We start from the raw sequence: 25875 nt of genomic DNA on the forward strand, positions 1-25875 counted from the left end.
ATTCCCTTAGTTGTACATTCACAGTACCATTTATTTTGGCTCTCCGTCAGGACCTGAGGGGAACAGAGGTCTTCCTTCAGTGAGGCCTCTGTGTGATTGAGCTCAGCTAGCCTTTTTCCACCTTCCCCCCCCCTTCCTCTTGGCATTTCTTGTGCCTCTTTGTCAGTTTTGGGCTGATGGGTAATTTGCTCTTTATCCTACCCAGCTCAGCAGCCTGATTATGTAATTATTTTTATCATCTTTTTCTGGGGAACTAGTTGGCATCTAAGTCATCAGAGTGCAGAGCTCACCCGTTAATTCGCTGCATTTGTCACAGACCAATAAAACTTGTTGAAGTGCACTAAAAATGACTTTACATCAGCGCTAACAGAAACCCCATGAGGTTCCTCCTAATTCTCCTCCTAAGAACAAGAAGGTTGCCCACCCCATTCTGCCCTACAGACATGGCAGGGTGTTAAAAGCTGCCAGCAGTAAGGGACAGCTGCATGTAGACCTTTCTGTTCCATATTGCTACCCCTCCACTTTGCCCCCAACCTCCCTGCCATCTTGTATCAGCTGATGTGGGAACATGCTGCCAAGTACTCTCCGGAATGCTGATGCCTCAGAATTCATGGAAGAGAGGGGGATCTTGTACCGCTTACTAAAGACAATGGGCCTGATTTTTCACACCCTCATTTGTACATTGTGTACATTAGCATGGTAGCATTTTATATACCTTTTGTACAGGTGTAAGTGACTGCACAAGGTGCAAGGCACTGGAGAATCAGCCCACCGCCTGTGGTAATGTGCACTGTTTTGCCTTACAGGTTTGGGTGTCCGTGAGTTTTGGCTCTACCCTGTTTACAGCACGAAGTCCTCAGTTTTTAGTCATTATTACTTTTACAGAACTTTCCTTGGCTTCAATCAGAGATTTGATTGAGTAAGAGATTTAAGATTTGGCCACGGAAAATGCTGATATCTCTAGTTATACTCCATAGTTGCATAAAGGACCAGGTCTTCAACTGGTATAAACTGGCATAGCTCTATTAGAAATATGCTGATTTACACCTGGTGAGAATCTGGCCCAAAATGTTCAAGCCCTTGGAGGAATCACACTAATCTTTTAAAGCCAGAAATAAAGCAATCTTATGTGTCTGCAGCAAAATTCTATTGCAGTTTCATATCAAAGCAGTGGCTGCGGGATTGGTATTTACTCTGTCTGCAGAATTTTGTTAATTAATTAAATACAATTTTGTCTACAAGCAAAGCTTTGAAAAAATGTGTAATACATGTTTTAGCAGCATACTAGCATAAAGAAGAACTTTTGAATCATAATCTCAATTGACAGGTTTCAGAGTAGCAGCCGTGTTAGTCTGTATTCGCAAAAAGAAAAGGAGTACTTGTGGCACCTTATAGACTAACAAATTTATTAGAGCATAAGCTTTCGTGAGCTACAGCTCACTTCATCGGATGCATTTGGTGGAAATGCATCCGATGAAGTGAGCTGTAGCTCACGAAAGCTTATGCTCTAATAAATTTGTTAGTCTCTAAGGTGTCACAAGTACTCCTTTTCTTTTTAATCTCAATTGAGAAAGTCCTTAGCTCATTCAGGATGAAATTTGGCTGGAGTTTGAAGGGATTACTCTTAGAGCAGTGAGAATGTGGGAAAACCTTCTTGGCAAGGCAGCTCACATTAACATTTAAAAGTAAAGTCTCAAACTTGGCTGTGTTAAGTTCCTAACAAGATCATTATGCAGTGATCAGAATATAAATGTGACCTAATGCCACACATGGTTTATTTATGGTTTTGACTTGGAAAAATTTGAAGTTAACATTTTCAGTTTTATTCCTTATGGTAGGGGGGAACAGTGGATAGTAGGGTAATGGTCCTGGTAGTAAAAACTCCTGAGCAATGGATACAGTAGAGAACTTTTACAAAAATAACTCACACTGTTGCTAACACCAGTTCAGCTGCACCATTGTTAGCAATGCTTCTGATTGTTGTGTGGATGGATTGGCAGGGTCAAGTCAGTTACACCTGCTTAATGAGACTAATCAACATAGCGCTGAAAATAGGTTCTGGAGCCAGGGAGCCATCTTCAGTAGGGCTCTCAGAATGCCAACACCAGTGCAGATGAAATGGTGTTAGTAACAGTAAGGATTTATTTGTTTAAATTCCTTAGTGTAGACAATGTTCCACTGTAGTTTCTGCTTCTAGCTCTGACACTGACTTGATGTGACCTTCAGTGAATCACTTACCATCTTGTATTTCAGGTAAAACATATGTAAAGTGGGTGTAATAATGAGGCTTAATTAATTAATGTTTATAAAGCCCTTTGAGATTCTTGTAAAAGGTGCTAAATACAAAGCATTATTATCATAATGTATGTATTTGGGCATGTTACGGAGAAGCATTGTCCTTGCTGACTGCAGGCAATGCTATGCTACCTGTCAAATCACAACGAGTCACTCGCATACAGAGACAGGAGTGAGTTGTAAGGACAGAGACAGAAGATACAGCTAGGCTACCTTACAGCCGTTTACTTTATAAATTATTTCTTGTTGTTAGTTAAATACATATATTATTCTAAAACCTGCCTCAGTCATCACTCAAATACCAGAGTTCCTTTTAAAAAATCCCTCTTGGTTTACTGATAAGTCTTTTCCTTATGCCACTCTGGGAGAACCAGGTTTCCTGTAGATAAGCTTATATTGCTCTTAATGGAGTTGCATGGGTAATGTCAGGAATAGATCAACAGAGAGGCACAGTGAATGAGGTAATATCTTTTATTGGACCAACTCCTGTTGGTGAGAGAGAGAAGATTTCAAGAGGAATATATCATTGATCAGAAGAGAGGCTGCCCACTGACATGTCAAGTACTTTGAAGGACTCCCTGAAGTTCCTCCCATATATGGCAATCAAGGAGAATGGTAAGCTTCCAGCTGTGGTGAGGTGGGCCAGAATGCTAAAACGCTGTGCTTGGCAGTTGCCAAAGAGAAGAAAAATATTTATTTGCTTATTGCCTGGAACTCCTGAAGCCTCTGTGGCTGTGAAAACTAAGAGGTCTGGGGAGCATCTGTGTGTCAGCGGCTGCATAAACTACTTCTCAGCTGATGAGAACTCCTAGAGACATTAAGAAACAAAGGTTGTCACGCTAAAGGTAGAACAAACACAACACTGAGAGAACTTCTAAGTTGCTTGAGGCCAAATTCTACCCACAGATGTATATAAGCAGCTACCATTAAAACCTGGGTGCTTCTGAAGACTTGGCTTTTGGAATGTGTTTCTCTGCAAGAAGGCCTGGTGGTTATGAGTCATGTGGCTGAACCCATGTTTAAATTCTAACGGGTGGCATATACTAGGTAGGGATTTTCCTTTGCCCATCCCAGATCAGCTGAGTTATTCTGGTTTTACCTCATTTAAAAATAAAAAAAAGAATCAGGAGAATTAATGCTATATCTTTATATATTGGACTTGGGTGAACATTTGATTGTTTTTTTCATTTTGTCCAGGAACTCAGTAAGGAGAAAACTTAATTTTTGAAATATAAGGAAGCACAATCCTTAAGTACTTACTTCTGGCAAAATTCCCATTGATATTAGAAGCAGATTTGCCTGAGTAAAGACTTTAGGACCTGAATTTATGTTTCAGGAGGGAGAAGAAACAAGTACAATTGAGAGTCAAATTATGTTTTTTTCCTTCTCATGAATGATCACCACGGGTAATAAAGGTTCTTCAGGCCAAATTAAGCCATTAGCTATGTCCATGAAACAACACTGTTCTAAAATTATGCCTTTGGGACATAAGTGCTTCAAACCCACTGTCTTTAATAAATTTACACAGGTGTACCTGAATAGAATTTAGTGAACAATTCTGTTGATGTACATGAAAATGTTATCCATTTCTCCCTCTCTCTTTAAGTGATGTAACTTGTGCAGTGCTAATAGGAAAAAAGTACTAAAAACTTACTTTTGTCACTATAATCAGCCCATATGACTCAATACACACAGGATGCACATGTTTTGAAGGAGGTACCAGTTTTATGAAGCTGTGTTTTCAGTGTTCTTACCAAAGAACAAGCAGATGCCCAATGAAATTGATATTCAACACATTTAAAACTGATAAAAGAAACAATATGGAACTCAATGCTACAATATATATTGAGCCCAAGAGCCTCGCAGGATTTATAAAACAATTGAATGCTTATATGGATCACAAGAATATTCATAGTCACATTATATAGGAAAATGTTTTAAAAATAGATGGATATAAACCTACTGTTTCAGAGCTCATGCCAACCACTAACTCACGGAGATTAGGAAGAAACTTTCGCTCTGGGCAGGTTATTCTGTAGTTGTCCACTACAGGGTTTTTCACATCTTCCTCTGAAAGATCTGGTACTAGCTACTGTCAGATAGGATACTGGATTAGATGGATTTCTGGTCTGATCCAGTGTGGCAATTCCTATGTTCCACTTTCTTTCTAAATGAAAAGAGTAAGAATATGTGAAATGTATTTTAATGGGATTATTCTGGCTATTTGATTTTTAACTGAAATCAATCAGAAATATACTATGTCTGATGGAACTAATTCTCCTGAGAAATAAATTGAGTAAAATTATACAGTATTACAACTACTTTCTCTAGTGAATGGAGCCTGTTTTAGTACCATATGTCTATGGATCACATCATTATCTTTATAACAATAGTAAGTATTGACATAGGTATGTAAACCATACTGTGCCTTGATTAGTTTTAGTTACATTAACTAACTTACGTTTAGTTACATCAACATCATTCTTTTGGCAGATTCATGGTCTGGTTTCCAAACAGTCCATCCAGATTATTAGGGTCCCTCAAACAAGGTCTTGACTTTAAATGTATATAAGTACTAAAATATTGCATGAGTTTATTTTCAAAACTGGACTTCCATCTAGTATATAAAGAGAATGCACAAGGCTTTTTGTAATGTAATGGGGGATGAGTTCAACCATGACCTTAGAAACTGGGTTTCCTAGATTGCTGGATATCAGAGTTATGAAAAGCATGTAATTGGTCTTTTGAAAGAAGGGAGGAGAGAATATATATTAAATATATATTTCATAATTTTGATAACAAAGAGGAAACGATCTTTAATCTATTAACTTCTTATGGCCCTTAATGGCAAATTTACTGTGTTTGTTGGATCAGGTTATAATAGGTCTATCAGTGCTTCTAAATGAATATGCCTATGTGATGGGGTGCCTTGTGTCAAGCTAGGGTGTCCCCGTCAGCCCAGTGCGGGGTTGGTGCACCCCATCATCAGAGTCCCTGCATTAAGTGGGTGATTTCAACCAAGTGGGTCCTGGCCCCTGACGGGGTCACTTAGACAAATAGCCTGTAGTCTCTGGGTGGGCAAAACAAACAAACAGTCTGGATCTGTGAAGCCTCTTGCTGGGGCAAAACGAACAACCAGTCTGGAGCTCTGCAGTCTCCTGGGTGGGGCAGGCAGCAACACTTGGGGAATTAGCCCCCTGGGAGGGGCAAAGCAATAAGCAGATTGCAGCCCCAGGGCGGGGCAAAGTAAACAAAATCTATGGCTTGCAACCTCCTGGCTAGGGCAGGCAGTTGCCCTGGGGGAATTAGCCCTCTGGGCAGGGCAAAATATCAATCATTCTATGGCCCCTGGGTGGGGCAAAACAAACAAACAGTCTATAGGCCTTTCTACCCTCTGAGCTGGGACATAGAATAGGCAGCAGCTTCCTCAGCAGGCGGTGGCTTGGCTTCCCTGGCAGTATCTGCAGTCAGCGAGTCACCTGGAGTGTAGTCTGGGTCTTCAGGCTCTACTGCCAGGAACGTTGCAGGAACCAGCATGGTACGTCCTTCCTCCTCCATTGCCCCTCAACTGAGCTGTGCAGCCTCCTTTTATCTGGCTTTTCCACCTGGAGCATGTGCAGCAGGGGAAAGAGGGCATGGCCACCTGGGCCCACAATGATTAGTCTGCCCCTGGAGGCCCCAGTGCGGAGTTGGTACACCCCATCACAGCCTATCATATATAATCTCCCAACCATACTATAAAGTGGAATAGTCTTGTTTGCATACACATTACTAAATTGTGTTATAACCATATTACTGCATTATGTTATAGACAACTGCATATCACAATTTAGTAACATGTTTTGGTCCCAATTACAAGGCAAGACTAGACCCTGTTATAACACAGATGGGGACTATCGTTTTATAACACAATCTGTGAACAAATAGATTTGAATGTGTAGACAGGTCCATAAGGGCCTGATCCTGTTCCCATTGAAATCTGTGAGAGATCTATTACTGACTTTAATTGAAGAAAAATCAGGAAGTAAGTAATGTAAGTGGATCAATACTAGCACCAATGTTCTTTGAATTCCCCACATGTTCCCATTGTTTTCTAACTGATTTACGCTGGGAACCAGAAATGATCACTCTGTGGTCACATTGCGATTACCTGACCTTTTTCAATCAAATTAAGTAAAAGATTAGGTACTAAGCAGAATTTTGCATAGATTAGAATTTGGCTTTCAATAGAAATTTCCTGTCAAGAGAGGAACATTTTATGGTTAAGATGATGGGCTAGGAACTCAGGAGGAGTTGGCTTCAGTTCCTGGCTTTGCCACAGACTTTCTTTTTGGCCTTAGAAGAGTTCCTCAGTTCCTCATCTGTAAAAATTCAGACAATACTTTCATACTTCACTGGGTGTTGTGAGGACAATATCACTATTATTTGCGAGGCCCTCAGATATTATGTGACAGGGCCCACATGACCGATGGGTGCATAACAAAAAAGTAGAGAATATTTTTGATTGTGGATTTTTTTTCCTTACTATGTAGATCACTTCATTTCTAATATGATTTTATTCCTTTCATAAGCAGTGTTGATATGAGAATAGGATGATATCTCAATTTATTGCAGTAAGGTCAATGTCTCGATAAGGTAAATATTTACTTTTTTAGACTAACCACTGCAACCTTGGATGAGATGAGGAAGGGCCTTACATTTGAAAACATACAGAAATGAAAAAAGTAGAAATCTAGAAAATATAAAGACATCATTTCCAGGGATAATTAGATCTTTTTCTTAATAGAGGTTTAGCCTACTCTGATGTCTGAATAACAGGCATTGCTCCTGCTAAGAACAGTGTAGGCAGAATGTAAGACTTTGGGCGTGCCCATGCATGTGCATGGGCAAAGTGTGAGTGAGAGAGAGCACACTTATTTTGGGAGGAACTTTTGGTTGGGATTTTCAAAGTAGTGAAGGATATTTAGCCCCACATCTTCCATTAATTTGAATGGGTTAAATCTATTGCACTGCTTGGAAAATTTAAAACGTTGTCTGAGTTGCAAATTCAATTGAAAATTCAGAGTCAGACCAGATATGGACTTGGACAGGCTGTGAAAATATTTCAGTATATTTGTACACGTTATAAAATGCTAACTTATAAAGGAAAAATTATCCACTGAAGAAATAACAATTAGGATGGTTCATATGATGCAGTTAAATTTATTGTTATGGAGGGAGTCATTAGAAGGTGCTGTCACACATAAGGGATTTTCAGTTTTTGAAGAAATACGGTATTGGTGTTAATATTGTGTTGTAGAGTCTTTTGATCTTAGCAAGATAGTTTGATCTCAGGCTTGATCTCTCTAAGTTGGTGCAGAGTTACTTCTTGGGAAGTGGGGATTAGTGTTTGGGTTGAGAATTCTGTAAGAGGAGATTGCCTGCATGCTGTTAGTGACCATCTCAGTTCAAGGACTGGTGTAAATCATAGAATCATAGGACTGGAAGGGACCTCGAGAGGTCATCTAGTCCAGTCCCCTGCACTCCTGGCAGGACTAAGTATTATCTAGACCATCCCTGACAGGTGTTTGTCTAACATGCTCTTAAAAATCTCCAAGGATGGAGATTCCACAATCTTCCTAGGCAATTTATTCCAGTGCTTAACCACCCTGATAGTTAGGAATTTTTTCCTAATGTCCATCCTAAACCTCCCTTGCTGCAATTTAAGCCCATTGTTTCTTGTCCTATCCTCAGAGGTTAAGAACAACAATTTTTCTCCCTCCTCCTTGTAATAACCTTTTATGTACTTGAAAAATTTTATCCTGTCCCCCCGCAGTCTTCTCTTTTCCAGACTAAACAAGCCCAATTTTTTTCAATCTTCCCTAATAGGTCATGTTTTCTAGACCTTTGATAATTTTTGTTGCTCTCCTCTGGACTTTCTCCAATTTGTCCACATCTTTCCTGAATGTGGTGCCTAGAATTGGACACAATATTCCAGTTGATGCCTAATCAGTGTGGAGTAGAGTGGAAGAATTAATTCTTGTGTCTTGCTTACAACACTTCTGCTAATATCCCAGAATGATGTTCGCTTTTTTTGCAATAGTGTTACACTCTTGACTCATATTTAGCTTGTGGACCACTATGACCCCCAGATCCCTTTCTGCAGTACTCCTTCCTAGGCAGTCATTTCCCATTTTGTATGTGTGCAACTGATTGTTCCTTCCTAAGTGGAGTACTTTGCATTTGTTCTTATTAAATTTCCTCCTATTTACTTCAGACCATTTCTCCAGTTTGTCCTAGATCATTTTGAATTATAATCCTATCCTCCAAAGCACTTGCAACCCCTCCCAGCTTGGTATCATCCTCAAATTTTATAAGTGTACTCTCTATGCCATTTTCTAAATCATTGATGAAGATATTGAACTGATCCCTGCAGGGCCCCACTCGTTATGCCCTTCCAGCATGTCTGTGAACCCCTGATAACTACTCTCTGGGAACTGTTTTCCAACCAGTTTTGCACCCACCTTATAGTAGCTCCATCTAGGTTGCATTTCCCTAGTTTGTTTATGAGTAGGTCATGCAAGACAGTATCAAAAGCTTTACTAAAATCAAAATATACCACGTTTACCATTTCCCCCCATCTACAAGGCTTGTTACCCTGTCAAAGAAAGCTATCAGGTTGGTTTGACATGATTTGTTCTTGACAAATCCGTGCTGACTGTTACTTATCACCTTACTATCTTCTAGATGTTTGCAGATTATTTGCTCCATTACCTTTCTGCTATAGAAGTTAAGATGACTGGTCTGTAATTCCCGGGTTGTCCTTATTTCCCTTTTTATAGATTGGCATGATATTTTCCCATTTCCAGTCTTCCATGACTTTTCAAAGATAATCACTAATGGCTCAGATATCTCCTCAGTCAGCTCCTTGAGTATTCTAGGATGCATTTTATCAGGCCCTGGTGGCTTGAAGACATCTAATATGTCTAAGTAATTTTTAACTTGTTCTTTCCCTATTTTAGCCTCTGATCCTACCTCATTTTCACCGACATTCACTATGTTAGATGTCCAGTCACCACCAACCTTCTTGGTGAAAACTGAAACGAAGTCATTTAGCACTTCTGCCATTTCCATATTTTCTGTTTTTGTTCCCTCTCCCACCCCCCACTGAGTAATGGGCATACCTTGTCCTCTTGCTTCTAATGTATATGTAGAATGTTTTCTTGTTACCCTTTATTTCTCTAGATAGTTTGATCTTGTTTTGTGCCTTGGCCTTTCTAATACTTGTATTATTTGTTTATATTAATCCTTTGTAATTTGACCTAGTTTCCACTTTTTGTAGGACTCTTGTTTTATTTTTAGATCATTGAAGATCTTCTGGTTAAGCCAGGGTGGTCACTTTCCATACTTCCTATCTTTCCTATGCAGTGGGATAATTTGGTCTTGTGCCCTTAATAATGTCTCTTTGAAAAACTGCCAACTGTCTTCATATGTTTTTCTACTTAGACTTGCTTCCCATGGGATCTTACCTACTTAACTCCATGAGTTTGCTAAAATCTGGCTTCTTGAAATCGTTATCTTTATTCTGCTGTTCTCCCTCCTACCATTCCTTAGAATGTGCAAATAAAACTAATTACACTAAGAAAATGACCAGACTCCACAGCAGTGATTTCTCCTCCTGTTCAAAAATGACCTGCAGATTCAACATCTTCTCCCACTCAGCAAAGGGGCGACGTTACTTTAGCACTGCATAAGAGTAAAGTAAACAGTTGATTAATATTCCATAGTTTGTGTGGCCCTGTAAACAGCCTCATTCAGGCTTCTTCAACCATACATCAAAAACAAAGAGCACTGCGGGGCAGGTCTGTGTGGCTACCACCTGGCTGAGAGTAGAAGCCTGGAGGACACTAGGTTTTAGAATGCTACAATGTTAATGTTACAACTCAGGATATGTGTACATTGAAAACACTGCAGTGTGTGGGGAGGTGAAAGCTCTGGCTGGGGGTGGGGGCCGGGGATAAGGGGTTTGGGGTGCAGAAGGTGGCTCCAGGCTGGGTCAGGGATGAGGGGTTTGGGGTGCAGAAGGTAGGTCTGGGCTAGGCCAGGGTGTTGGGGTGTGTGGGGAGGTGAAAGCTCCAGCTGGGGGTGGGGCTGGGGATGAGGGGTTTGGAGCGCGGGAGGGGACTCTAGGCTAGGCCAGAGGGGTTGGGGTGTGGGGTGTGTGTGAGGGTTCCGGCTGGGGGTGGGGCGGGGGATGAGGGATTTGGGTTGCAGGAGGTGGTTCTGGGCTGGGCCAGGGGGTTGAGGTGCAGAGGGGTACAGGGTCCCTGTGGCGCTTACCGTGGCTCCGAGGAAGTGGCCGCCAGGTCCCTTTAGCCTCTAGGTGCATGGGTGGCCAGGCAGCTCTGTATGGCGTGCGCTGCCTTAGCCCCCACAGGCACCGCCCCCCACAGCGCCCATTGGTCGTGGTTCCCGGCCAATGGGAGCTGCAGGGGGCAGTACTTAATGCGGGGGGGGGCAGTGTGTGGAGCCTCCCAGCCCCTGGCTGCCCCTGCCTAGTGGCTGCAGGGACTGTGGCCTCTTCTGGGAGCAGTGAGGAGCCAGGGCAGGTAGGGAGCCTGCCCTAGCCCTGGGACCCTGCTGTGCCGCCGACTGGACAATGGCATGGTCGGCAGTGTCGACCGGAGCCACCAGGGTCCCTTTTGACTGGGCATTCCGTCCTTTCCTGGACTAGATGACCTCTCCAGGTTCCTTCTAGTTCTACACTTTTATGATTCTAATGCCAAAGCTGTCTTCAGCTTTGCAAAGTGTAGTGGGATATGGTGAATGGAATTGTGGGAAGAGCATAATGCATTAATTTAGTATAACTTCCAACACTTTAGGTATGTAATGTATATTATATTAATACCATGCATGTAATACCTATTAATGTGGTGTTTACTATGCCTTACACATGGTAGGAATGTAGGCTGACTAAATGAAACATGTGCGATCTTATTTCTTGGAAGACAGGAGTACGGGGGATAAATTAATTAGCAGGCTGAAAATGGAATATTTGTGCTAAGATAAGTAAATGGATTAGTAAGCTAAGAGGCAGAGCTGTACAGAGCATGCTGTACAGGGATTGGTTCCTACAAAGTAACCAAGCCAATCACAAAATGTGTTATGCAGTGTATAGTTAATGCAATGAGATGTGTAAATGTATATGGAAGGGAGAGGTTTGCTGTGTAACTTTGGATGTTTGCAATGCCCTACCCTCTGCCCCCGCCCCCCCATGCTTTAGTCTAATCAGCTCAGAGTAGCTTTGCTGTATGCCAAACAAAGAAAACTGAGTGATGAGACTGGAGTCAAACTGCATTCTTGGGGAACTGAGTGGAAGAGGTCTCAGGGAGACCCCAACACACACATGTACTGGCTGGCAACATGAACGCCAAACGTTTTGGAAGCTCAGTGTTTCACTTCAGGTCATATTTGTTAAGTGTTTCTTTTCTAGCATGCATGAAATATTTCAGTACATTTCTTCATGCACTAGAAGTAAAAATAGAATCTCTGCTAAAACAGAAGTATCTCTCTGTAGGTACGTGTGTGTGCGTGTGTGTGTATACACAAAAATGTCTTTTATTTTATCAGTGCACAAAAGCAGAATTTTAGAAGTTTAGTTCTCAATTAGCCACATCTGGCTGGTACATTTGGAACATCTCAGTACATCCATTTATACAATGTGTCCTCATCATCCACAGGCCTCAAACCTGGGTCCACAGGAGAAGCCATGATCCAACCCTTGACTTGGCAGCCTGCTGACAACTGCTTACTCATGAAGCCAAGCCCCAGGTTGAGGCTCTATCCCAGAGGTCCTATTGGCAGCTGATTGGCCACTGGCTGTAGTTAAGCCAGCAGCAGGAACATGAAGCTGTCCAAACAACTGTTATCCAACCTGCTCCCACTCCCCTTGCTTGACTTCCTGGCATCCCGACCTGGCTTGACTCCTGGTGCTGACTTGTGGTTCTGATCTCGTTTGTTTCCTGCCTCTGACCCCCTGGTATACTGAGCAGCCTGACTTTAGTTACTGACTTTTGGTTCTAATCCCAAGTTTGTTTCCTGCTTCTGATGTCCCAGTATCCTGACCCAGCTGACTCTCAACTCCTGTCTTGTGAATGAGGGCTCTGACTGAGGGCTCTGGGTCTGACCACTAGGCCTGGTTGCTCACGACCCAGCTGTGACATAGTGTTGGTGTGGTGGTTTAGGTTCTTATATGGCACCCATCACCATGGCATCTAAGTTATCTAAAAGTATCCTATGAGTACTGGATTTGACCATCACTAGAAGGAGATTGTCCACCAATTGACACTTGTCATTCAACAATAGCTCATTTTCAGTGATATCAAAGGCAGCTGAGAGATTACCTTGGACATTTGATTTTTGTCCACCAGAAGGAAATCAGTAGTAAGACCAGTGCAGACTTCATACCATACCTGGGCCTAAAACCTGACTGACAAGGATCCAGGAAATGCCAGAGTGGCTTCATCTCCATCTTTTCTATAACTCTGTCAAATAAAGAGAAGACCACAGAGAGGATAATAATCGGTTAAAACGCAACACCAAGAGATTGGCCAATAATCGCTATCCTTTAGATTGTAAACTATTTGGGGGAGGGATTCTCTTATTTTTAGCACAATTTATGCATTGTACAGTTCTAAATAAATCATAGCAGTCCTGTTTGGTATCAGGGTGCATGTTTACTTATACTTGGAGGGATACATCCAAAAATTACTTAAGGGAAAAGTCAATTGCAATTTCTTCCCTGTTACTGGTGAGGAAACATTGGTGCAGATTTCTGCTACATGTACCTTGTAATGCACAGGTGAATTAACTGGTCTTAAGTCATTTATTTTATTAGAAAAAAGTAGTTCTGGTAAGATCATTTTAAGCATAAGTTAATTGTGTCCTTACCTTAAATAACTTTCAGCTTTTGCAGCTGTTTAGTCACTAGGGAGGGGTTGTCTCCATGTGCCTTTGTGCATCTGTCAACTAAATCAGAGATCTAAATGAAAAATCTAGCATTCAGAAGAATTTTGTGCATTTGGGACACTCCCTAGAGAACTGGGTGTAACAAACACATGAATGGACTAGAATGAAATATTGCATGTTCATCTTTGACAGATATAATCCTGCTCCAGTGTAAGAATAAGGCCTTTGTCTGCAGCCATATTGTAAGGCCTAAAGCCTAAGGCCTTCGTTTGCAGCCAGATTAAAAGAGCAGCCGAGCAGCAGCCTTTAGCTGAGGCAAGCAGGAAGTCACATCCTCACATTCCATCTAAATTACATGAAAACAATGTAATATCAGGCTGTTAAGAAGGAGACCCCATCAAAATAGCACCCACTATCACCAGATAAAGAAACAGATCTTAAGATGGCTAAAGAAAATTTAGTTTAATAGCATTCTGTCTGGCAAGAAATCACTTATCAAGAGTTGTGGTTGTGAAATCCTCATTTCTTTATTGTTTTGTCATTATGGTCCCCATTTCCCTATTGTTTGTCTGTATGATCTCTGTCTGATTCTTTAACTGTTTCTGTCTGTTACCTAATTAATTTTCCTAGGTGTAAATTAATTAAGGTGGTGGGGTAGGATTGGTTAGAGAATTTTGTTACAGTATGTTAGCATTGGTTAGTAAAATTTTAGCATAATGATTGGTTAAGGTATAGTTATATAAACTGGGTCCAAAAGAAAGTTCTTTGGGAACCAATTCTAGGACACAGCCCCAAAGATCAGAGCTGCCAGACCTGCCAATGACACCATGCAGAAACTGGAGTCCCCTAGATGGACTTGATCCTGACTGGCCAGCAGGGAAAAGTTAATCTGTTTTATTGGGAGTGGTGAGCATTGTATGTGTAGCGTGTGCCTTCTCTTTTTGGTGATTGTTAATATATAGAGGTTATGTAGGATATTACTGTGTAAGGCTCTTTCACTGGTAAAAATCCCCGCAAATAAGTACAGTTTTGCTTTACATAATGTGAATAGAACTGGGGCTACCCACACAAAATTCTCTGAGGAGTCCTTGTGGCACCTTAGAGACTAACAAATTTATTTGGGCATAAGCTTTCATGGGCTTTTCCTAGCCCACAAAAGCTTATGACCAAATAAATGTGTTAGTCTCTAAGGTGCCACAAGTACTCCTCATTGTTTTTGCTGATACAGACTAACACGGCTACCATGCTGAAACAAAATTCTCTGTTACTTAAACACTAGGGGCACCCACCTTTACCCAGTTCCTAGAGCTCAAGGCGTAACGCTCTTAATTTAGGCAACCATCCTTACCCCGTTCCTAGGGCTCAGGCATAACCTTACGCTCTAGGGCACCCACCCTTACCCTGTCCCTAGGGCTCAGGTGTAACCATTGTCAATTTAGGCATCCACCCTCATCTTTCTGTGGGCTCAAGCATAACCTTACACTCTGCAGGGTCTAAGGCCATTATTAGGACTGAGCTCTTTAGCTTTGCAAAAGATGTGTCGTGAGTTAGTTTCACTATGGGTTCAGTTGAATTAAATGCTTGGAAGTGATTCTTCTATCCAAGAGAGAGCTCACCAGTATAGAAAGCATTTAAAACACTTTTATAATGGAACTAATGAAGTGCACTAAACATTTGGCACAACATCAAGGGTGAGATTTTGTGCTGTCTCTTAGACCACCCCTATGCCTGTCCCTACTAATAGCTGTTCAATTTTTCAAATTTTCCAAAATGATACATAAGAACTAAATAAAGGAGTGAAGCATTTGGAAGAAAGAATATTAGTCCATAGCTGTTGGTGTGCTAGAGCAGTGGTCAGGACATCTGGAGAGAAGAGATGGGGTTACATGCCACCTTTCTGCTCTCTTGGTCCTGGGACCTACCAGGGCCTGAACTTGCCTTGGCACAAAGCTGTTCTAACTTGCAATAGTTGATATAGGCCCCCAAGGAGCTGCTTTACTGGCCAGTGCATGGTTTTGTGGTTTTGCCCCTTCAAGCTCTGACACATCTTCTCCCCAGCCTGGAATGCCACCTATTCCAGGTCAGGAACTGCAGGAATGTGAATGCTCTGTGAGGATTGTTAGTTAATTGTTGCTGAGGATGCAAGTCACCAAGAGCTACAATCTTTTTAATGGTTTCAGAGTAGCAGCCGTGTTAGTCTGTATTCGCAAAAAGAAAAGGAGTACTTGTGGCACCTTAGAGACTAACAAATTTATTAGAGCATAAGCTTTCGTGAGCTACAGCTCACTTCATCGGATGCATTTGGTGGAAAAAAACCACCACTCTATTTTTTTCCACCAAATGCATCCGATGAAGTGAGCTGTAGCTCACGAAAGCTTATGCTCTAATAAATTTGTTAGTCTCTAAGGTGCCACAAGTACTCCTTTTCTTTTTGCGAATCTTTTTAATGTTGATGTTTTTGATAAAATGAGACTTGCTGGCAGAACTTTATTTTATTTTTCTCTTCCCTTCTTAATTTAGGTTCCTTTGGAACTCTTGTTCTTCCAGCAGTAAGTATTTTTTTCTGGTACTACTTGACTTTCATAGCAAATGTTTGTGTTGGATAACTGCAGTCTCTCAATGCTTCTTTTATTGACTTAGGTGATGACATGATATATTTTAGTGTTGTGCAAGATGCAAATTATTTTCATACTCATGGAGTGGATGCCCCAGCTGACCAGTGAGCCAGGGAGATCCCGTTCCAAATGTTTTTGTAGCTTATTATAGAATAATTGAAGAGTTTAGAAGGCAAGTCCCAGCATCATCTGGCATAGGACTCTAACATCTGAACAGCATTTACACTGATTAGTTTATGATTGGTAGACATTATTCTTCCCAACACACTGTGAATGCTAGGTGAATAGTGCCAAAACCCCCATCCATAAATATTAGATCAAAATTTTAAACAATTTTACATTGATTGTGTTCATACACAATACTCTGTTGAAATTACATTCTCTAGCAAACAAATTTTCCAACTTCAAACAATATATTAGTCAGATATTGCAGAATGTATGTGGAAAGTGCATTCTGAATTTGTAATCATAAGTATTCACATTGGAAACCTGATTTTAAGAGCTATGCTATCCTATCAAGGAACACATTTTACCAAGGGCTAGTTTTCAAAGTTTCTGAGCATCAGCAACTCCAAATGAAGTCAATGGGAGATGCAGATGCTAAGCATCTTTGATATTCAGACCCCAAATAACATGAATATTCAATCAAAACAACTGAATGTGACTGACAAATATCAAATATTTGAGGCAACACTCACAGTTAACAGTTTGTGAATTGTGAGAAATTCATAGGTTGCAATATATTTGCACAAAACATTCATTCAGTAAACAGACTAAGAATGGAAGCCCATTCATGGATACTTCATGAACAGAAAAGAGTTTAATTCACTGGCTATGTTAATTGTTATGAATTATTATCTCACTTCTTAAAGAGCCATTATATCTCCTCAAACCACTCCCATCTTAAATCCTGTTATTTCCCACAAGCTTTGAAAGGAGGAAGATGCTGTGATTACTAACGTATTTTAATACATAGTGAATAGCCACATAAAAAGAGAGGAAAACTGATTTTGAGCCAGATTCTAGCCTGTGAAAAGGTGGATTTGTGATGCTTCACTGCTACAAAGCAGCCTTAAAGCTGTCCTAACAGGCCAGTGGGAGTCTTTCCTGGCGGGGAAATCCCTACAGCAACTCTAGGGCACCCTTCCAAGCTCTATTGTGGAAGCCTGTGCTTTGTTAGGGGGAGATATGAGTGTGACCAGTGCATTCTTCAGTTCCTGGTGATCCCCACCCACCGTAGTGGCCTCTAGGGGATTAGTACAAGCTTGCACAATTTAGAGCAGCCCTGAAGCTGGGCTAATTTGTGATGAAGACTGAAATTGTGTACTGGCCAGTTCCAGGAAGTGTTAGATCTAAAGGTGGCTCTGATACATCCAAGGAGTCTGTAGAGTTCAGCTTGTATTGTCTTTAATTACTATCTGAAGCTATGATAACTAAGGCTAAGATTTTGTCATGGTTATTTTTAGTAAAAGTCCTGGACAGATCATGGGCAATAAACAAAAATTCATGGAGCCTGTGACCTGTTCATGACTTTACTAAAAAATAACCAGGGGGGCAGGGCTAGATAGCGGGAGGACTGGAGTCCCATGCAGGGACTGACAGGCTGAGCTTGGCTCCAGTGGCTGCAGTGGGTGACGCAGCCACGCGGGACACACAGCCCACGCTCCAGAGCTGGCCGCAGCTGTGGGATGGGTGTGCAGACCTGACTGAAGCTCCTGCCAAGCCCTGGCCACAGCCAGAGAGGGATGCACAGCCCTGGGAAGCCACAAGAGGGATGTGTGGCCCTAGCTGCAGCCCCACCAAGCCCGGGACGCTGTGGGACTAGGGCACACGGCCCCAGCTGAAGCCCCTGGTGGAAGTTGCGGGGCTGAGGCACACGGCCGTGGCTGCAGACCCCGCCAAGCTCGGGACACTACGGGGCTAGGGCTCACGGCCTTGGCAGAAGCCGCCGGGCAGGGGCACATAGCCCTGGCTACAGCCCTTGGTGGTAGTCGTGGGGCTAGGGTGCATGGCTTCAGCTGTGGCACGTGGCCCTGGCTGCAGCCCCCGGTAGAAGCCACAAGGCTGGGGCTGCAGGGTCCTGGTTCCAGCTAGCCTCAGTTGCAGCTAGCCTCAGTTGCAGCTAGCCTCAGTTGTCCGGCCTATGTTCCTGAAGTATAGAAGTCACAGAGGTCTGGTAAAGTCACAGAATCCGTGACTGCTTTGACCTCTGTGTCTAAGTTGTAGCATTAATGTTAACTAATTCATTCTTTTGAGGGGAGAATTTTTTTTTTTCATTAGCATGGCTACAGTAGTCAACCATATTACCTACAGTGTAATTGTCTGGTAATACAATCTACATAATGTGTTACTGTGAGTTACTATTTTTGGTCGTCATATTTTCTGAAAGAAACAGTAACTTCATGGGCTGAGGTGAGAGCTCATGACAGTAACTGATGTGGTTTACAGCTGTACTTCTTTTATTCATAGCCCAGCTATTGTTGTTACTGTTATTGTTAAGAAAAAGAAAGTGAGGACAAGATACCATTTGTGAGTGAGAATGATTTTTGTCATGGCTGAGGGAGGAGAGAGTCATGAAAAAAAGATGGAGAGTGTAAGTGGGAAAGCACATAATAAGCTCCTACTGGACATCACCCAAGAGTTAAGTAACTCCCATTTGGTCAGGAAATACCCTTTTTAGAGTAGTTTTTTATGGAGCTGAGGAGTTGGAGTCAATGGCTACCATTATTTTAGCAGTGACTTCCTGAGCTTGTGGTCTCTGTCAGATGAGAAATGTGAGCAAGGACTCAAGTTACTTTTAGCAAAACAGTTATGCGACCTCATTTTCCTATTGCTGACTTTACAAGCCTGATAATTTCTGACATAAGCATCAAGAAGGATGAAATAGCCAGGGAAGTGACAGGAAGAAAAAAATGTTTTTTTTTTCAGGATTTGTTAGTATTATTGGGAAATCAAAAAGTGATAGAGTAACCCATTTTGGCTGCCATTATTAATAATAATAAAATCTATGAAAAATATATTTGGGAACTGCAAATAATCAATGTGTATTTTTCAGTTAAAAAAAAATCAAACTAAATCCTTGCAAGTGTGCTTATATAATAATCGTTAGAAGTGTTTTCAATTGCTATGATAAAAAGGAGCAAGCTCTTTGTTTGTTTTATCCATTGTTTTGAATGCTCTGAATATTTCTTGGACTTTTTCTTAGGGGATCTTGCCTGTTTCCACAATTAATACCATATCATTAAATATATTAAAATGTTCATAAATTTAACTTAATTTTTTTTTACATATTGAGCCAATTTTTTGATAAAAGTTATAAGTGGGGCTGTGTCCCTTTAGTTAACATTTTCTAGAATATTTGTCCATGAAATGTGAGAGGCTTAGAAGACATGAATCATATGTTCTTGGCAGTGTGTCTACTAAAAACTCCAGTTTTTTTAAAAAAGCACCAAGTTTAGTGTGGCCTTCCTCTTCAGAGATGTAGTTTGGTAAGTCCTAATTTGAATGATGGTCTTGGTTTCTGTGATAAATGTGCATTTGGCATAGGAAACAAAGATATAACTAGAGCGAGCAAAGAGTACAATAGAACCTCAGAGTTACGAACACCAGAACTACGAACTGACCAGTCAACCACACACCTCATTTAGAACTGGAAGTACACAACCAGGCGGCAACAGCAGAAAGAGACTAAGAGAAATACAGTACAGTACTGTGTTAAATGTAAACTACTGAAAAAAAAGGGGGAAAGCAGCATTTTTCTTCTGCATAGTAAAGTTTCAAAGCTGTATTACATCAATGTTCAGTTGTAAACTTTTGAAAGAACAACCATAATGTTTTGTTTAGAGTTACCAATATTTCAGAGTTACAAACAACCTCCATTCCTGAGGTGTTCATAATTCTGAGGTTCTACTGTATATTTTAAGATATTTTCCTTCATGCTGAACTCCTGATTTTCACTTTTTTTACTTGCTTATATAAATAGAAAATTTACAAAGGAGAATAAAAATTATTGATTTCTGTGTGCATACATGTATAGATACACATTCTGTATAGACATATGATTTAATCTATATGGTCATTGTATGGCATTTTCCCCACCCTGGAAATTCCATTCATTCATATGACCTTAAAACAAATTTTAAAAGCAAGAGAGAGTTTATTTACAGAATATGGTACGATATTTTTCAGTGCTGGGCCTGGTGAATTACCAGATGCAATTCTCATTACCAGTTTGAAATACTTAATTTCCTGTATGTTTTACTGAAAAATGTCAACCTATTGCGTTTAAATTGATTTGATTTCAGAGGATTTACTCCATTTACTAACTGCAAACAGAAGGCCATGTCACACCATAAGTTGGTTTTGTTTTTTTTTTTAGCAGAAATCATCTGGGTGTTTTGTTTAAAAATCTGATGGCACAACAGGACCCAGAATTTGGGTTAGCATGGATCAAGAATCCACAGTACCCGAGGCTCATTCATTATGTACCAGTGCCTCATTCAGGGTGAAACTTCCCTGTGTACCACCTGACTCTCTACTCAGGCCCTGCATAAGACATGCATACTTGCTAGATACTGCTGAAAGGATTTCTGCACTGAACCTGCATAGAAAGCTATGATGGCGGCCAGTTGGGGGTGGAGCCTGGAGATTCACATTTATTATTGTTTTTTCCTTAAAGTATTGGGGGAAGGGGGATAATTATTTTGAAAAGTATTATTAGAAAAATTATAGTGTGTGCGCTACGTATGAACTTTTAAGCCACTGTAACATGGCCAAATCAAGCCCAATTTTCCCTGAAAGGCACTCTTCCCAGGGTGATGGCTCAGTTCCTCAATGGTATTTAAGTGCCTAATCCCCCTCCCCATCCAATCCGGCATACTCTCCTTATCAGGCCTTTTGTTCAAACTTTCCAGGAAAATTCATTAGCAGACAGTGACCAAGTCGGGAAAATTTCGGCCCCCAAAGTGAAAATTGCGGAAATTGCTAAGCAATTGAACTAAAAAAAAAGAGAGTGGGGCAAGTTAAGTGGAAATGCGTAGGCAACTTTAACTATAAATTTTTCTCAGTGCTGCAGCTATATATGTACATACATAGAAAGCCTCCTGCCTGCATTTTGGTTGAGTCTGATTATAGGCAGGAATAAGAAGAAAAGATTTCAGAAAAGCACATCTGAATGCAAGTTCTCAGACAACTAGCGGGTAATTGTGGGAATGACACTTTTAGAGTCAGACTCCTAGCTACCAAGTGCAATGTTTCTTCAGCCTGCTGGAGATGTCTATGGAAAATTATGGATGTTGGTTCCATAACAGGCCAAACAGGAGATAGGTTGGCTTGTTATGGAAGTCCAGCAATCAACTCTGCATCCTTTGGGGAGGAATGGTAGGCTGCTCATCACTATCACTTCAGGATTTTGCTCACAAGGGAAAAGTACCTCTGTGCAATCAGAAGTAGTCCAAGTGGCTGTATATCCCAGGCAGTCTGCAGAGCTACTTACTGAGGAGGTTTCTTTCTGCTGGAGTGAGCCATTTGTTGCAGATTTCTCCAAAATGATATATTTAAAGGCCAAACTAGCTGGGTGGAAATGTACCTAGCAAGCACTATCTGAAAACAGGAGTCCTCTCAGAGAAGTACATATTCACAAGAATGGTACAGTTTTCACACTGAAAACATATTTCTCTTTTCATGAACTAAATCAGTTGACCTGCTCCTAAAGGTGTCAGGGTGTACAAGACATGTCTTTATGAAACAAGCTTACCCTTCATGTTTACAAACTGCAGTACATGAGACTGTAACAGAGATACTCTTTTTCTTTCAGCTGCCTTTGAACAGCAGGGCTGGCAGTTATGAGTTACTGGTGAAAGGCCATGCCGAGGGCCGGCTGTTATTCTCTAACAGCACCAGCCTGTTATTTGAGCACAAGAGTATCTCTGTCTTCATCCAGACTGACAAGTCTCTATATAAACCAGGCCAAGAAGTCAAGTTTCGGGTTGTCACTGTTGATCCTGATCTCAAACCCTTCAAAACTTCTCTAAGCATATACATCCGGGTGAGTACACATTGGAAATCTAGCAATAAACTGGAATCAGGTTGACATTTGAATTTCCAGTCAAGTCATGCTCCTGAGTAGGCTCACATTTAACGTGCAGCATGGGTTTTACTTTAGGACCCTCGAGGGAATTTGATTCAGCAGTGGTTGTCAGAGAAAGGTGATTTGGGTGTGGTTTCCAGAAGATTTCAATTATCAACAAGCCCTCTGCTTGGAGACTGGTCAATACAAGTACAAGTCAATGTGAGTATTAACACTGTTGAATTGTATAGAAGGTAAGTTCCTCCTGCCAGACAGTGAAATTCCCCACAGTTTAAGAATGAAATCTACGTTTGCAATGATGAGACAAAACAGAAACAAGTATAAGCCCTGATCCTACAATGAAGCTAAGCCCTCTTGAAGTCAATGTGGGTCTGCCTGTACAGAGCTCATTGCAGGACTGAGGCTATAGGCTGGGATAACTAACAAAACCTAGGTAAAGGTTTTAATAGTATATGATTTTGTAGCAAACTAGAATTCTAGACATTCTAAATTAAGGTGCATATTTCATCCTGAGCTTTGAGTTTTGGTTTTAACAGTTAACGTTACAACTTAAATGTTGTTTAAATTTTTTTTAATAAATATTCCTTTATGAAAGAAAAAAGTCATGGAAGGTTACAAGCAGACTATTCTGGTGTCTTGAGAAGAGTCACACTTAGATTTATTAATGACAGGCAAGTTTACAAAAAATCAACATGGTATGCAGCCAATCACTGGCTCAAGAGGCCATAGAATTAAACACTGGAGCTGTAATTTTAAAAAGGGCTGGATAGTTTTATTACAGCAGAACCTCAGTAATTTACACTAGTGATTGGGAGAGCCATTAAAAATGGCTGAGTTATGCACAATAACAAATAAGTGAGTAATAAAGCAATGGTAAGGCATCACTAAACTTTGGTTAGTTGGTAAATTGTAATTTATAGTAGTTTCTAACTGTTTACAATATTCCATGGGATACCAGTAAACGTAATGTATATTTTGTAAATGTACATGTCATAGAGGTTAATAATGATTGCTCTAAAAGTGTACAGTTTTGTGGTCACATTTCCAAAATTGCCTCTAATATGGCTCACAGAAATTCAGCTTCATGTTTCCTATCCAGTTTGGGCTTGCAAATTATTGCTTGTGTACATACAAATTCAGGGCCTGCTCCAAAGCCCAATGAAGTCAATAGAAAGGCTCCCATTCACCTAAATGAGGCTGGGGATGGGGGTTGGGGGCACAAGTTTAAAAACTGGTTTGAAAGTGCGTAATTTTAGTTTTAGTTTGCTGTTCACAAAACTTTAGAAATTCATATAGTCTGAAGTGGGCGATAGTAGCAGTCAGATGCGTTTAAGGATCCGATTTTGCAAACATTTACTACTGAGTATGGTGTTCCCTACTGTTAGTAGATCCACTGAAATCAGGATCGTAAGCACTGCTCTCAGTAGCAATGATTCTGGGCTGGGCCTTTGGTTTGTAACTGTCTATGAGGGAGAAAATAAAAAACAAAGTTGGAAAAGCTCCTTATTGGAAAGGAAAAAAGAAAAATTCCTTAGCTTCTGTTTTGACTAATGTGATAGCTCCAAGAGAACAGAGGAAAAGCCATAAAGGGGAGGTGAGTTCTTGTCAGATTATAAGAACTTGTTCTGCAACAGGTAAGCCACCCAACACATATTACAAGATGTGAATAAATCTCAGTAAAAATGTAGTGTTCCCAAAAACCTGAAGTTTTGAAACTTAGGAATCTATAGCAAAGTTCAGGGAAAGCATATACTGCTTGGAGCTTCACACATAGGGCTTAGCATGGCACTGGATACAAACATAATATGAAAAAGAGAATCAGATCACATATTGCTGCAGAGAGAAAATTAGGACACGATTAGTGTCATCCCAATGACTGACAGCAGTTCACAAAGCAAATTAGCACAAAACATACGCAACTTGCTTAGCCAATTAAGCTTTAGGGACTGTATAAGTCTGAGCAAGAAGGGGTATTTCAGTGAGCCACAAATGTCAGGTCAGTCTTGAAAGACAGTGGCTGTGGCTTGGTAAAGCCTGAGCCATTTCGCTCATTGTGCTCGTATCTTGGAGACAACACAACACAAACCTCAGATTTAAGCATGTGTATTATTTTCCATAATAATTCTCTTTTCCCTTCTGGCTCTCATGCATGCTCAGATTTGAGCTTCACACTGTACATTAATAGAATATTTTGCAGCATTTCTGTGTGAGGGAGCCCATGCTCACATACTATGGAAATGTCTTATGTTGATGAGGGTCTTATGTTTTCAGAACACTAAATATCAATGAATATACTTCCGAATTTGTATAGGAAGAAGGGAATTATCATACTGGATCCATCCAGTGGACTATCTCATCCAATATTTTGTCTCTGACAGCAGCCAATAGCATATGCTTCAGAGGACTGATCAGGAAACCCTGCAGAAGACAATGGTAGAGTAACTTGCCTCCAGGAAAAGTTTCTTCTTGACTCCATTAGTTAGGAGTTGGCTTATGCCCTGAAGCAAGAGAGTTCATTTTCCTTTCCAAAACTCTTGGGGCCAGATTCTGACCCCCTTATGCTAAGTAACACCTTGCTCCTGAAATGCTCTCATTAATTTCCATGGCATCACTCCAGGAGTAAGGTACTAATCAAACAGAGTAAGGATATCAGAATCTGGTCTTAAAAATACTTTATTACTATAACTCTGGATGTTCCTCTTGGATAAAATTTTCAAAAGTGCTTAAGTCACTTAGGAGCTTAAGTCCCATTGACTTTCAGTGGAATTTAGGCTCCTAAATCTTTTGAAAATTTTACCTGTTATCCCTATAATTATAGAATCATAGAAGTTAGCTGCAATAAAAACCTTTGAAGGTATCTAATTCAGGAGTTCCAAAAAGTTTTCATAGTGTGGACCACATTTAAATACAGTGATTGTCTTGCTGCAGACCACCAGCAAGTGCCTTCATGGATTATCAGAGGTCTGTGGAACATACCATCCCCTGCCAATGCAGGATTGGTCCCTGTACTATATTTTCTGGTGCTTTGTCCAGTTTGTTGTTAGAAGTCCCAAAATCCAAGGCATCCATAACTTTCCTTGCAGACTATTGAACAATCTGATAGGTCTCACTGCTTAGGAAAAATTTGCTGTTATTCAGGCTAAATATTCTCTTTATTCTCTTGCTCATCCCCCTTGTTCTTATACACTTATTTGTGCCACCCCAAATCTGTGCCACCTCTTCCTAGAGTCAACAGCTTTCACATGTAAGATGGTTATCATGCCTCCCTCTGCTCCAACTCTGTCCCTGGCCAGCCAATGTCCTGCTCCCACCTGCCTCCTGTGTGGTATTGTGCCCCAAGTCAGCATGGAGCTGTATTCCACACTATACAGAGGGTACATAGATACTAAGGTCAGAAGGGACCATTCTGATCATCTAGTCTGACCTCCTGCACAACGCAGGCCACAGAATCTCACCCACCCATTCCTGCGAAAAACCTCAGCTATGTCTGAGCTATTGAAGTCTTCAAATTGTGGTTTAAAGACTTCAAGGAGCAGAGAATCCTCCATCAAGTGACCTGTGCCCCATGTTACAGAGGAAGGCAAAAAACCTCAAGGGCCTCTTCCAGTCTGCCCTGGAGGAAAATTCCTTCCCGACCCCAAATGTGGCGATCAGCTAAACCCTGAGCATATGGGCAAGATTCACCAGCCAGATACTACAGAAAATTCTTTCCTGGATGACTCAGATCCCACCCATCTAATATCCCATCACAGGCCATTAGGCCTATTTACCCTGAATATTTAAAGATCAATTAATTACCAAAATCACGTTATCCCATCATACCATCTCCTCCATAAACTTATCGAGTTTAATCTTAAAGCCAGATAGATCTTTTGCCCCCACTGCTTCCCTTGGAAGGCTATTCCAAAACTTCACTCCTCTGATGGTTAG

At 41.0% G+C, this 25875-nt stretch overlaps 1 protein-coding gene across 1 annotated transcript in view; it reads left to right on the forward strand.

Moving 5' to 3' along the window:
• CD109 (CD109 molecule) overlaps nt 1-25875 on the forward strand; it is a 139868-nt gene that overhangs the window by 24548 nt on the left and 89445 nt on the right. Inside the window, exons 3-5 of the mRNA XM_038397201.2 lie at nt 15763-15791; nt 21673-21903; nt 22021-22146. Of these exons, the coding sequence (XP_038253129.1) occupies nt 15763-15791; nt 21673-21903; nt 22021-22146 (386 nt within the window). The remainder of the gene's footprint in view (nt 1-15762; nt 15792-21672; nt 21904-22020; nt 22147-25875) is intronic.

This window comes from Dermochelys coriacea, chromosome 3, assembly GCF_009764565.3.
Source record: "Dermochelys coriacea isolate rDerCor1 chromosome 3, rDerCor1.pri.v4, whole genome shotgun sequence".
Taxonomy (NCBI): Eukaryota; Metazoa; Chordata; order Testudines; family Dermochelyidae; genus Dermochelys; species Dermochelys coriacea.